This window comes from Schistocerca nitens, chromosome 8, assembly GCF_023898315.1.
Source record: "Schistocerca nitens isolate TAMUIC-IGC-003100 chromosome 8, iqSchNite1.1, whole genome shotgun sequence".
Taxonomy (NCBI): Eukaryota; Metazoa; Arthropoda; class Insecta; order Orthoptera; family Acrididae; genus Schistocerca; species Schistocerca nitens.
In genome coordinates this window covers 80147106-80159477 of record NC_064621.1, presented here as the reverse complement: position 1 = coordinate 80159477, position 12372 = coordinate 80147106, and the positions used below count along the sequence as shown (strand labels likewise).

The following is a 12372-nucleotide window of genomic DNA, read 5'->3' as shown; positions in this document are numbered from 1 at the left end:
ACAAATGATTACAATTTAGAAAAAAATGAATTATTTATTCAAGAGAAAGAGTTTTATAAATTGACCAGGTCAGTAACGTAATGGTCCTTATGCAAGCAATCATTTGGGTTACCATTGATTGACAGATTTGGTGGATGTCCTCGTGAGGGGTATCGTGTCAAATTCTGTCCAGTTGGCGCGTTAAATTGTCAAAACCCCGATCTGGCTGGTGGCTTCTCCCAATAATGTTCCAGAAGTTGTAAGGGGTCCGCAGGCCCTTACTACTAAGTTTGCGCTCACACAGGTCGACAGGGCAACTATCGAGTAGTGTGTGTGTGCAGGTCGCGAGAGCTAGAGGGGGTTCACCGGAGTGCCGAGTGCTGCTTGGGTAGATTCCCGCGAGGCGGGAAGAACTAGGCGGAGAGCAGTGTGGAGAGTGCCGAGTCAGGGTGTGGTAGGTTCCCCCGAGGCGGGCAGAGCTGTGCAGAAGCCAGCAGTTGAATTAAGGCAAATTACCGGCAAAAGGGAATGGCCATCGCCGTGGTCTAACCCCTTTGCGTTAAGATTATACGGGAAGGTGAGAAAGTTTAATTATAGAGTGATTTCAGTGATATTAAGTGCCGATATTGAACTTCCGCGTCTACCGCGCCGGCATTACTTGGATTACAGTGAATGGATGTTGCGTGTGACGATTAAGAATAACTAGAGAAACCTGTGCTGAGATTAGCCGTCATTTACAGTGTATTGACGAAGGCAGTGGCTGTCTCCTTATTTTTGTGCTTTTGCTAAGAATATAGATCTTGTTTGTGAAACTGTGTTGTGTCCTTCTTACCACCAAACAGTACTTATTACAGTATTTGCGAAGGACAATACGGAATGTAACATCCCCTGAGCAGTCCAATCCGATTGCCAGCCCATTAGGTACACGGTCACATTAATCAATTATCTAAATTTGGGCTGCTATTCAGATCCCGAACGAGCGGGAACAATAAAATAAATAAAAGGGTATGTTACACCCTTGGCTTACCGTGAAAGGACAAGTGCAATTTTCGGACGAGTCGTACTAATTTTTCAAGGTGGAATCGGGACAGTACATGAACGTTAAAATCGCGACAAGGAACAGTGCATTTTTTTTTAACAATACGAAGTAATAATATCGCACGATTGTGACAAAACTGTTTTTCTGGCCATATTAAACTGTGTTGTAAAGTGCAAATGCGAAAATTCGCACGAAAAACTGTGAAAAGTGGACGCTAAAGAAAGACACGTGTGAACAGTAAAATAGTGAGACAAGCCAAGATTTCGTCACAAAAGTTGTTAGAAAGGTGTTTAGTGATAACATGTTGACGGAAATTATTTTTTGAACGGTGAAAATCGGACGGTTTAGTGTGGACCCGTAAACTGTTATGCTGACGACAAGGTATTGTGGCAACGCAACTAGTGAGTGACGTCACGCAGAGCCACGTAGCAGTTGCACCAAAGAGCTTCGATCCGCGAGGTGATGTCACACGACACCACGGCGAGCGACGCAACTTCGAGATACCGAGCACAGTCCCGACATCTAGGGGCCGAACTACAAACTACGCCCGCCTACAGCGCCACGGAGCGACGCAACTTCGAGACTACGAGCGCAGTTCCGGCATCTAGCAGCCGAACTACGAACTACGCCCGACTGCAGCGCCACGGAGCGGCCGACGGGGAACTACGTCGCCTTGCAGCTGATCTTCAACTTCACGCGAGCTCCAGCGGCGGCACAGCCACGCCCATCTCAAACGTCAAAACATCGCGACACGCGGTAACGTCAGTTGGTGAGTGAAGACGACGGGTTAAAATAACAGTAAATTGCAGTGTGCAGTATTCACGATAAATAAACAGTTTTTAACTGATATTTACATTAGAAAAAGTGCTCAATTGCAATAATTTCAGAAAAGTTGGGAAACATACTATGAAGTATAGCATGCTTACTTATGCACACTGCACTGGATAAATGATACTTGTTTTGATGAATTTGCATTTATAGATTTTGTGAGTGTTATGATTATCTTGTTTAAAACATTTTTACATAAACTGTGTATGTGGAAATTGTTACTGGAAATGTAGGTTTTTGAGGGCTGTTATGTTCAGTACTCATGCATGTTGTATCATTTTGGGAATTAACTGAAAGAATTGCAGGGACTATTTGATTAGTTTCATGGTAATTAGGAGTGTTTTGGGTTATTGGAGGTTATTTTGTATTACTTGCCTGTACATTAAAAATAAACCAAACATGGCTTCTGAAGATAAGCAGGTCTGTGAGGCAGTAGTTGAAAGGAAAGGAATAGGACAAGAAGACAGAGATGATTCAGGAATCAGTGATTGTGGACTGTCATTAGGAAGCCCGTCAGCACATTCAACTAGTTACCCTGAGACACCGGGACAAGCGATGAGAGCTAGGCCAGTTTCAGAGGATGCAGATAGGTGGTCGATGTTGGTAGACTTGATAAAGAAAAATTCACAAGAAAATAGAGAAGAAGGAAGAATATTCCAAGAAGCAGTAGAGAAAGGTTTACGAGAAACAAGAGAATCACTAAAAGGTTTACAAGAAACTAACGCATCGTTAGAGAAGCGTTTACAAGAAACTAACGCATCGTTAGAGAAGCGTTTACAAGAAACTAACGCATCGTTAGAGAGGAATTCACAAGAAACGAGAGAATCACTAAAGGAAGATTTACAAGAGATCAAAACATCACAAATGAAGATGGAATATAATTTGAAGAAGGAAATGCAGGAGTTGCAAGAACGACTGAAGATGGACATCGACGAGAGAGAAAAGAAGCTACAGAAGAGCATAGACCAAGTCCAGGGAGACGTGGGAAAGGTGGAAGGAAAATTAACAAAAAAGATAGAAGAAGATATTGAAGAAACGAAAGCCGAGTTGGGAGAAAGAATCAACGAAGTGGAAACAAATTGCAATCATCGAATCGCCGAGGTGACGCAGATGCAGAAACAATGCAATGAGGCGGTTAAGGGGATAGGAGATAGGCAAAACCAACTAGCTGTCAATCTGAGAAATGCTATAGCCGTGCAACGAGAGGAGGATAACAAGAGGGTTGAAATGGAGGTCAAGCAGTTACACCAGGGAGTGCAGCAATTGGAAAGCAAGACAGAAGAAATTGATAGACGAATTAGCAATGCCACCTTAGCCGTTGGGGGAGGTAAGGTCGTTACATTGATGAGCAGTGATAATCGGTGCATCCAAAGTAATACAGGGCAGAAATTTAAACCGAAAGGAGGATTGCACCCAATGATATTTATGAAATGGCTAAAAGGAGTCTTCCCAGCACATCTTAAGGACTCAGACAAGATTCAATTTGCAATAGATAGAATGGAAGGTGATGCCTTCACTTGGGGAGTCAGGAAGAAGGAAGGGACTACTAGTTATGACCAGTTTGAAGAGGAATTCTTGAAGAAATACTGGTCCACAAGTCATCAATGTGCAGCAATTGAGGACCTACTCCATCGCAAATCACTTAGTACATGGAGGGGAACGTTGAGAGAGTTTACCGAACACTTGTGGGAATTGGTCGAGACCTTGGAACAACCCCTGAGTGATAACGTAATGATATCTGCGATAAAAAGAAGATTGAATCAGAGAATGCAAGAAACTATATCTAGGAGCCTAATCAAAGATGGGGAGGCCTTAATGAAGATACTGGAGCAGTTGGAATCTATTAAATCACAGAAATACAAGCAAGCTCATGATCGAAACAGAGAAGGGAGTAATGACCCAAGGATTCATATTAATCATTCGTCTGATTTCCGAGGAAGAGGCGGAGGAACCGAGAAACCAAAGGACACTCCAGGTGAGGTCCGGTCAAGAGTGAGGGCTATAAGGACCCGAATAAACCTGCTAAGACATGGTTAGGACATTTCACTGTAAAATGGACATTTGAAAGAGGGAAGCATTTATTTACATTGTGTTTTGTGATGTATTACAATTAGAGTAGTATATTTCATGTCAAAGATTATCTAGGGATGAAAGTAAAACCTGTAATAACTATTTTGTAGTAATAATTCATATGTTATGTGTTTAGGTAATAATATTTGAGTGTATATGTTGTGTGTTGTCATCTGATATTGGACCAGAGAGGACTATTGCTGGTTGAGATGAAAAATTGTAAATTTTGGACAATGCCATTTATGTGATGTAAGAACCTTTTGTAGAAATTGTTGTGGAGGCAGCCCACTACCGGAGTCCAGGATTATTTTGAAAAATTGTAAATTCATTAATGATTTGTATTGCATGTTTTGTTCAAATGTAACTATGTTTTTAAATCCCTTGCCGATTCTTTTTCGCCTGCGGTTCAAAAGAAGTTTTTGAGGGCGGGGATGTAAGGGGTCCGCAGGCCCTTACTACTAAGTTTGCGCTCACACAGGTCGACAGGGCAACTATCGAGTAGTGTGTGTGCAGGTCGCGAGAGCTAGAGGGGGTTCACCAGAGTGCCGAGTGCTGCTTGGGTAGATTCCCGCGAGGCGGGAAGAACTAGGCGGAGAGCAGTGTGGAGAGTGCCGAGTCAGGGTGTGGTAGGTTCCCGCAAGGCGGGCAGAGCTGTGCAGAAGCCAGCAGTTGAATTAAGGCAAATTACCGGCAAAAGGGAATGGCCATCGCCGTGGTCTAACCCCTTTGCGTTAAGATTATACGGGAAGGTTGGTTGGTTGGTTGGTTGTTTGGGGAAGGAGACCAGACAGCGTGGTCATCGGTCTCATCGAATTAGGGAAGGATGAGGAAGGAAGTCGGCCGTGCCCTTTCAGAGGAACCATCCCGGCATTTGCCTGGAGTGATTTAGGGAAATCACGGAAAACCTAAATCAGGATGGCCGGACGCGGGATTGAACCGTCGTCCTCCCGAATGCGAGTCCAGTGTCTAACCACTGCGCCACCTCGCTCGGTATACGGGAAGGTGAGAAAGTTTAATTATAGAGTGATTTCAGAGATATTAAGTGCCGATATTGAACTTCCGCATCTACCACGCCGGCATTACTTGGATTACAGTGAATGGATGTTGCGTGTGACGATTAAGAATAACTAGAGAAACCTGTGCTGAGATTAGCCGTCATTTACAGTGTATTGACGAAGGCAGTGGCTGTCTCCTTATTTTTGTGCTTTTGCTAAGAATATAGATCTTGTTTGTGAAACTGTGTTGTGTCCTTACCACCAAACAGTACTTATTACAGTATTTGCGAAGGACAATATGGAATGTAACATCCCCTGAGCAGTCCAATCCGATTGCCAGCCCATTAGGTACACGGTCACATTAATCAATTATCTAAATTTGGGCTGCTATTCAGATCCCGAACGAGCGGGAACAATAAAATAAATAAAAGGGTATGTTACACCCTTGGCTTACCGTGAAAGGACAAGTGCAATTTTCGGACGAGTCGTACTAATTTTTCAAGGTGGAATCGGGACAGTACATGAACGTTAAAATCGCGACAAGGAACAGTGCATTTTTTTTTAACAATACGAAGTAATAATATCGCACGATTGTGACAAAACTGTTTTTCTGGCCATATTAAACTGTGTTGTAAAGTGCAAATGCGAAAATTCGCACGAAAAACTGTGAAAAGTGGACGCTAAAGAAAGACACGTGTGAACAGTAAAATAGTGAGACAAGCCAAGATTTCGTCACAAAAGTTGTTAGAAAGGTGTTTAGTGATAACATGTTGACGGAAATTATTTTTTGAACGGTGAAAATCGGACGGTTTAGTGTGGACCCGTAAACTGTTACGCTGACGACAAGGTATTGTGGCAACGCAACTAGTGAGTGACGTCACGCAGAGCCACGTAGCAGTTGCACCAAAGAGCTTCGATCCGCGAGGTGATGTCACACGACACCACGGCGAGCGACGCGACTTCGAGATACCGAGCGCAGTCCCGACATCTAGCGGCCGAACTACGAACTACGCCCGACTGCAGCGCCACGGAGCGGCCGACGGGGAACTACGTCGCCTTGCAGCTGATCTTTTACTTCACGCGAGCTCCAGCGCCGGCACAGCCACGCCCATCTCAAACGTCAAAACATCGCGACTCGCGGTAACGTCGGTTGGTGAGTGAAGACGACGGGTTAAAATAACAGTAAATTGCAGTGTGCAGTATTCGCGATAAATAAACAGTTTTTAACTGATATTTACATTAGAAAAAGTGCTCAATTGCAATAATTTCAGAAAAGTTGGGAAACATACTATGAAGTATAGCATGCTTACTTATGCACACTGCACTGGATAAATGATACTTGTTTTGATGAATTTGCATTTATAGATTTTGCGAGTGTTATGATTATCTTGTTTAAAACATTTTTACATAAACTGTGTATGTGGAAATTGTTACTGGAAATTTAGGTTTTTGAGGGCTGTTATGTTCAGTACTCATGCATGTTGTATCATTTTGGGAATTAACTGAAAGAATTGCAGGGACTATTTGATTAGTTTCATGGTAATTAGGAGTGTTTTGGGTTATTGAAGGCTATTTTGTATTACTTGCCTGTACATTAAAAATAAACCAAACATGGCTTCTGAAGATAAGCAGGTCTGTGAGGCAGTAGTTGAAAGGAAAGGAATAGGACAAGAAGACAGAGATGATTCAGGAATCAGTGATTGTGGACTGTCATTAGGAAGCCCATCAGCACATTCAACTAGTTACCCTGAGACACCGGGACAAGCGATGAGAGCTAGGCCAGTTTCAGAGGATGCAGATAGGTGGTCGATGTTGGTAGACTTGATAAAGAAAAATTCACAAGAAAATAGAGAAGGAAGAATATTCCAAGAAGCAGTAGAGAAAGGTTTACGAGAAACAAGAGAATCACTAAAAGGTTTACAAGAAAATAACGCATCGTTAGAGAAACGTTTACAAGAAACTAACGCATCGTTAGAGAAGCGTTTACAAGAAACTAACGCATCGTTAGAGAGGAATTCACAAGAAACGAGAGAATCACTAAAGGAAGATTTACAAGAGATCAAAACATCACAAATGAAGATGGAATATAATTTGAAGAAGGAAATGCAGGAGTTGCAAGAACGACTGAAGATGGACATCGACGAGAGAGAAAAGAAGCTACAGAAGAGCATAGACCAAGTCCAGGGAGACGTGGGAAAGGTGGAAGGAAAATTAACAAAAAAGATAGAAGAAGATATTGAAGAAACGAAAGCCGAGTTGGGAGAAAGAATCAACGAAGTGGAAACAAATTGCAATCATCGAATCGCCGAGGTGACGCAGATGCAGAAACAATGCAATGAGGCGGTTAAGGGGATAGGAGATAGGCAAAACCAACTAGCTGTCAATCTGAGAAATGCTATAGCCGTGCAACGAGAGGAGGATAACAAGAGGGTTGAAATGGAGGTCAAGCAGTTACACCAGGGAGTGCAGCAATTGGAAAGCAAGACAGAAGAAATTGATAGACGAATTAGCAATGCCAACTTAGCCGTTGGGGGAGGTAAGGTCGTTACATTGATGAGCAGTGATAATCGGTGCATCCAAAGTAATACAGGGCAGAAATTTAAACCGAAAGGAGGATTGCACCCAATGATATTTATGAAATGGCTAAAAGGAGTCTTCCCAGCACATCTTAAGGACTCAGACAAGATTCAATTTGCAATAGATAGAATGGAAGGTGAGGCCTTCACTTGGGGAGTCAGGAAGAAGGAAGGGACTACTAGTTATGACCAGTTTGAAGAGGAATTCTTGAAGAAATACTGGTCCACAAGTCATCAATGTGCAGCAATTGAGGACCTACTCCATCGCAAATCACTTAGTACATGGAGGGGAACGTTGAGAGAGTTTACCGAACACTTGTGGGAATTGAACGAGACCTTGGAACAACCCCTGAGTGATAACGTAATGATATCTGCGATAAAAAGAAGATTGAATCAGAGAATGCAAGAAACTATATCTAGGAGCCTAATCAAAGATAGGGAGGCCTTAATGAAGATACTGGAGCAGTTGGAATCTATTAAATCACAGAAATACAAGCAAGCTCATGATCGAAACAGAGAAGGGAGTAATGACCCAAGGATTCATATTAATCATTCGTCTGATTTCCGAGGAAGAGGCGGAGGAACCGAGAAACCAAAGGACACTCCAGGTGAGGTCCGGTCAAGAGTGAGGGCTATAAGGACCCGAATAAACCTGCTAAGACATGGTTAGGACATTTCACTGTAAAATGGACATTTGAAAGAGGGAAGCATTTATTTACATTGTGTTTAGTGATTTATTACAATTACAGTAGTATATTTCATGTCAAAGATTATCTAGGGATGAAAGTAAAACCTGTAATAACTATTTTGTAGTAATAATTCATATGTTATGTGTTTAGGTAATAATATTTGAGTGTATATGTTGTGTGTTGTCATCTGATATTGGACCAGAGAAGACTATTGCTGGTTGAGATGAAAAATTGTAAATTTTGGACAATGCCATTTATGTGATGTAATAACCTTTTGTAGAAATTGTTGTGGAGGCAGCCCACTACCGGAGTCCAGGATTATTTTGAAAAATTGTAAATTCATTAATGATTTGTATTGCATGTTTTGTTCAAATGTAACTATGTTTTTAAATACCTTGCCGATTCTTTTTCGCCTGCGGTTCAAAAGAAGTTTTTGAGGGCGGGGATGTAAGGGGTCCGCAGGCCCTTACTACTAAGTTTGCGCTCACACAGGTCGACAGGGCAACTATCGAGTAGTGTGTGTGCAGGTCGCGAGAGCTAGAGGGGGTTCACCAGAGTGCCGAGTGCTGCTTGGGTAGATTCCCGCGAGGCGGGAAGAACTAGGCGGAGAGCAGTGTGGAGAGTGCCGAGTCAGGGTGTGGTAGGTTCCCGCGAGGCGGGCAGAGCTGTGCAGAAGCCAGCAGTTGAATTAAGGCAAATTACCGGCAAAAGGGAATGGCCATCGCCGTGGTCTAACCCCTTTGCGTTAAGATTATACGGGAAGGTGAGAAAGTTTAATTATAGAGTGATTTCAGAGATATTAAGTGCCGATATTGAACTTCCGCATCTACCACGCCGGCATTACTTGGATTACAGTGAATGGATGTTGCGTGTGACGATTAAGAATAACTAGAGAAACCTGTGCTGAGATTAGCCGTCATTTACAGTGTATTGACGAAGGCAGTGGCTGTCTCCTTATTTTTGTGCTTTTGCTTAGAATATAGATCTTGTTTGTGAAACTGTGTTGTGTCCTTCTTACCACCAAACAGTACTTATTACAGTATTTGCGAAGGACAATATGGAATGTAACATCCCCTGAGCAGTCCAATCCGATTGCCAGCCCATTAGGTACACGGTCACATTAATCAATCATCTAAATTTGGGCTGCTATTCAGATCCCGAACGAGCGGGAACAATAAAATAATAAAAGGGGATGTTACAAAGTTCTCATATGGGTAGAGATACGGCGACTTTGCTGGACAACATATGGTTGGGCTAGCACGAAGACAAGCAGTAAAATCTCTCGCCTTGAGCGGTGAGGCATTATCTTGCTAAAATGTAAGCCCAGGATGGCTTGCCATGAAGGCAACAAAAAAAGCACAGAATATCGACGGCGTATCGCTGTGCTGTAAGGGTGTCGTGGATGACAACGAAAGGAATCCTGTTATGGAATGAAGTGGTATCCCAGACCATCACTCCTGGTTGTCCGGACAGATGTCAGGTGACAGCCTGGTACCCCTTGGTATTCCAACTCTGTCTGAGGCATCTCCAAACGCGTCATCAAGGCTCAGTTCGTAGCGGGACTCACCACTGAAGCCAGTTCTACTCCAGCGAATCAAATTCCAGGCCAAAGACGTGTCTAGAGAGCGACCGGACAGCGGTTGGATACCAACGTGACTGCCGCCCCCACACTGCCTGAAAACCAGGAAAGATGGTCTGAGATGCCGTTTCATTTCGTAACTGTACCAGACTTAAGAGAGCTTTTAGTTTGTTTTAGGTCTGTGCGTGGAATGATGTTGATATTTTGTCGATTGCGGCAATAACTTCCTGTGTGGGGAGATCCTCTGAGGGACTTGTATTGTACTGTTGCAGTGCAGTCCATCTGAAACTTGCTGCTTAAAACTTGGGACTGCAGCTCTGATGTTACATATTACTGTTTAATCTTAAATGTCTTGGATGTAATATGGTTGTTGAGGATTATGTAATTAATTTTGATAGCTGGTTCCTTAAAGGAAGTATTTCGTTTTAAAATATGTGCTCGGTCAGATGCACAGTAATATGCCGACGATATCCAGCGCTCGTCTTGTTGCCGATCATGGCAAGCCACACTGGGCTCACATTTCAGCAAGATAATGTCTGCCCCCACATAATGAGAGTTTCTACGGGTTTTGTTCGTGCTTGCCAAGTCCTACCATGGCCAGCCAGGACACCTGATCTATCCCAAATTGAGAACGTTCGGAGGATTATGGGCAGGGCACTCCAACCATCATGAGATTTTGACGATCTAATGCGCCTGTTGAGTAGAGTCTGGTATGATATCCTTCAGGAGAACTTCCAACAACACTGTCAACCAATGCTAAGCCGACTAACTGCTTGCATAATGGCCAGAAGTTGACCAATGCGTTATTGAGCTGCTCAATTTGTGAAGCTCTTTCTCTGGAAGAAATGATCCAAATTTTCTAAAACTGTAATCATTTATTTGTAAATGTATAGCACATGTACTAATTTCGGCTAATTCCTTAGTGGTGCGACTTTTCTTGTCTTAGAGTCCTTTTTTATTATTATGATTATTAATTTGAAATAATTCATTTGGAGTCTGTTTTTCATTGTTATATGTCTTTACTTGAGATCTGTTAAGTAATGTTTAGTTCCAATGTAAACAGTCACTGCTTTGTCTACATAATGGCTGTCACCGTAGAGAGTGATTGCTTTCCCGCCTGAGATGTATCTTCCGCAGCAGTTGACAAATGCGGGAGTTACAGAGCACAGATGTTCTGCAGTCCGTGGGATGATGCTAATATGAAGATGAATGAGCTCTAAAATATATTAAACTGTCTGCAAAATGCTAAATGGCCAAAACTGCTGCTCTGGTGCTCCGCCTTGCTGTTTAAAATTTGTCGATAAAGCGTTTTTAAATTCTTTAGCTAGATACTGTAATGAGATATGTTGGGCTGACATACGAACATAATTTGGCTGAACAATAATGAACATGTACGTACAAATATGAGTAGCATATCATCACTTCATTAAGATTTCAATGTTAAATTAAACGCTTGTCTTGGCCCTCACATTAACTTATTTGACGAAAATTTCTCTGTTCACAGTCCCCTCTCTCAAGCATGAAAGATCTATAACAGTTTCATAATAGAGGCTGTACCACCGTTGTGCTTCACAGTCTCCTGTGCCTCTCAGGCGAAATAACATCATTATTTCCGTCGCACACAGTCTCTGCTGATATATCCAATATTCGTGTTCTTCTGTTGAAAACCACTTGCAGCCCTTTTCTTTTCCGATGTTCTGTACACCTTTTGATAGATCTTCCACTGAATCTTCAGTTCAAAAAACCATGACCTCCTAGTAAAATTTGGAATTTCACTGCTACAGTTCTGGTATGATAATCAGCTGGCTACTCCTTCTCTGCACTTTCAAACCGCTTCCACGATCTCCGTACTATTGCTATACTATTACTATAAAGAAAACTACGACTTTTCTGTATAATTATCAGTACATAAATTATGTGCAGTCAAAGTTACATAGAACACAACAACATATTTAAAGAATAAATTGAATTTACATTAGAAAAAAATTAATGCTATACAAATTACATTAAATCACCGTTATGCATACCATCTATCATTAAATATACGCTGTGTTATTTTGTGACGGAGAAAATCTGCATCACAGAATCTCGTGGACATTAAACGTCACTTTGTACTACATGACAAGGTTGATAGGTGGCTTTCGAACTGCACTTAGATCCACGGGCCATGCTGAGTTCAGTGGGAGGTCGTCTCGAGGTGTGGCAGGGGGCGAAAGACAGTCCGGAGGGCTGAACGGAAGACCTCTCCAGTTTGTCTGACGAACCGGTTTCAGGCTCTGTCTCAGGCTGATACTGACCTTCGGCCTGACATGGCTGCTTGTCCTGTTCCAGAGGTTGCCCCTCAGTCTGCAAGATCCGGGCGGTCGCAGAGGGTGCACCCATCTGCAGGTGGTCGCTCATGTTGGCACCAATGATGTGTGTCGCTATGGATCGGAGGAAATCCTCTCTGGCTTCCGGCGGCTATCTGATTTGGTGAAGACTGCCAGTTGGGAGCTCCAACGTCAGGCGCGTAATGGGGCCCCTTAGGGAAATGGCAGCAAGAGAGGGGAAGAAAACCAATGTGCACTCCGTGTGCATACCCGGGGGATTCATTCCAGATGTGGAAAGGGTCCTTCCG

General features: G+C 42.9%; 1 protein-coding gene across 1 annotated transcript; it reads left to right on the top strand.

The window, feature by feature from the left end:
• Nucleotides 1-2716: 2716 nt before the first annotated feature.
• On the top strand, nucleotides 2717-8503 carry LOC126199396 (uncharacterized). Its single transcript, XM_049936315.1, has 3 exons — nucleotides 2717-3173; nucleotides 6920-7447; nucleotides 8457-8503. The coding sequence occupies exons 1-3, from the start codon at nucleotides 2717-2719 to the stop codon at nucleotides 8501-8503; spliced, it is 1032 nt and encodes a 343-aa protein (XP_049792272.1).
• The last annotated feature ends 3869 nt before the right edge of the window (nucleotides 8504-12372 follow it).

What these genes read in the sequence shown, in the direction of transcription:
- LOC126199396 (XM_049936315.1), top strand. Translation starts at nt 2,717, where the DNA reads ATGGAATATAATTTGAAGAAGGAAATGCAGGAGTTGCAAGAACGACTG. An exon ending in CACCTTAGCCGTTGGGGGAG is followed by an intron (nt 3,174 to 6,919) that starts GTAAGGTCGTTA and finishes ACGCATCGTTAG; the next exon opens with AGAGGAATTCACAAGAAACG. An exon ending in CAACTTAGCCGTTGGGGGAG is followed by an intron (nt 7,448 to 8,456) that starts GTAAGGTCGTTA and finishes AACCTTTTGTAG; the next exon opens with AAATTGTTGTGGAGGCAGCC.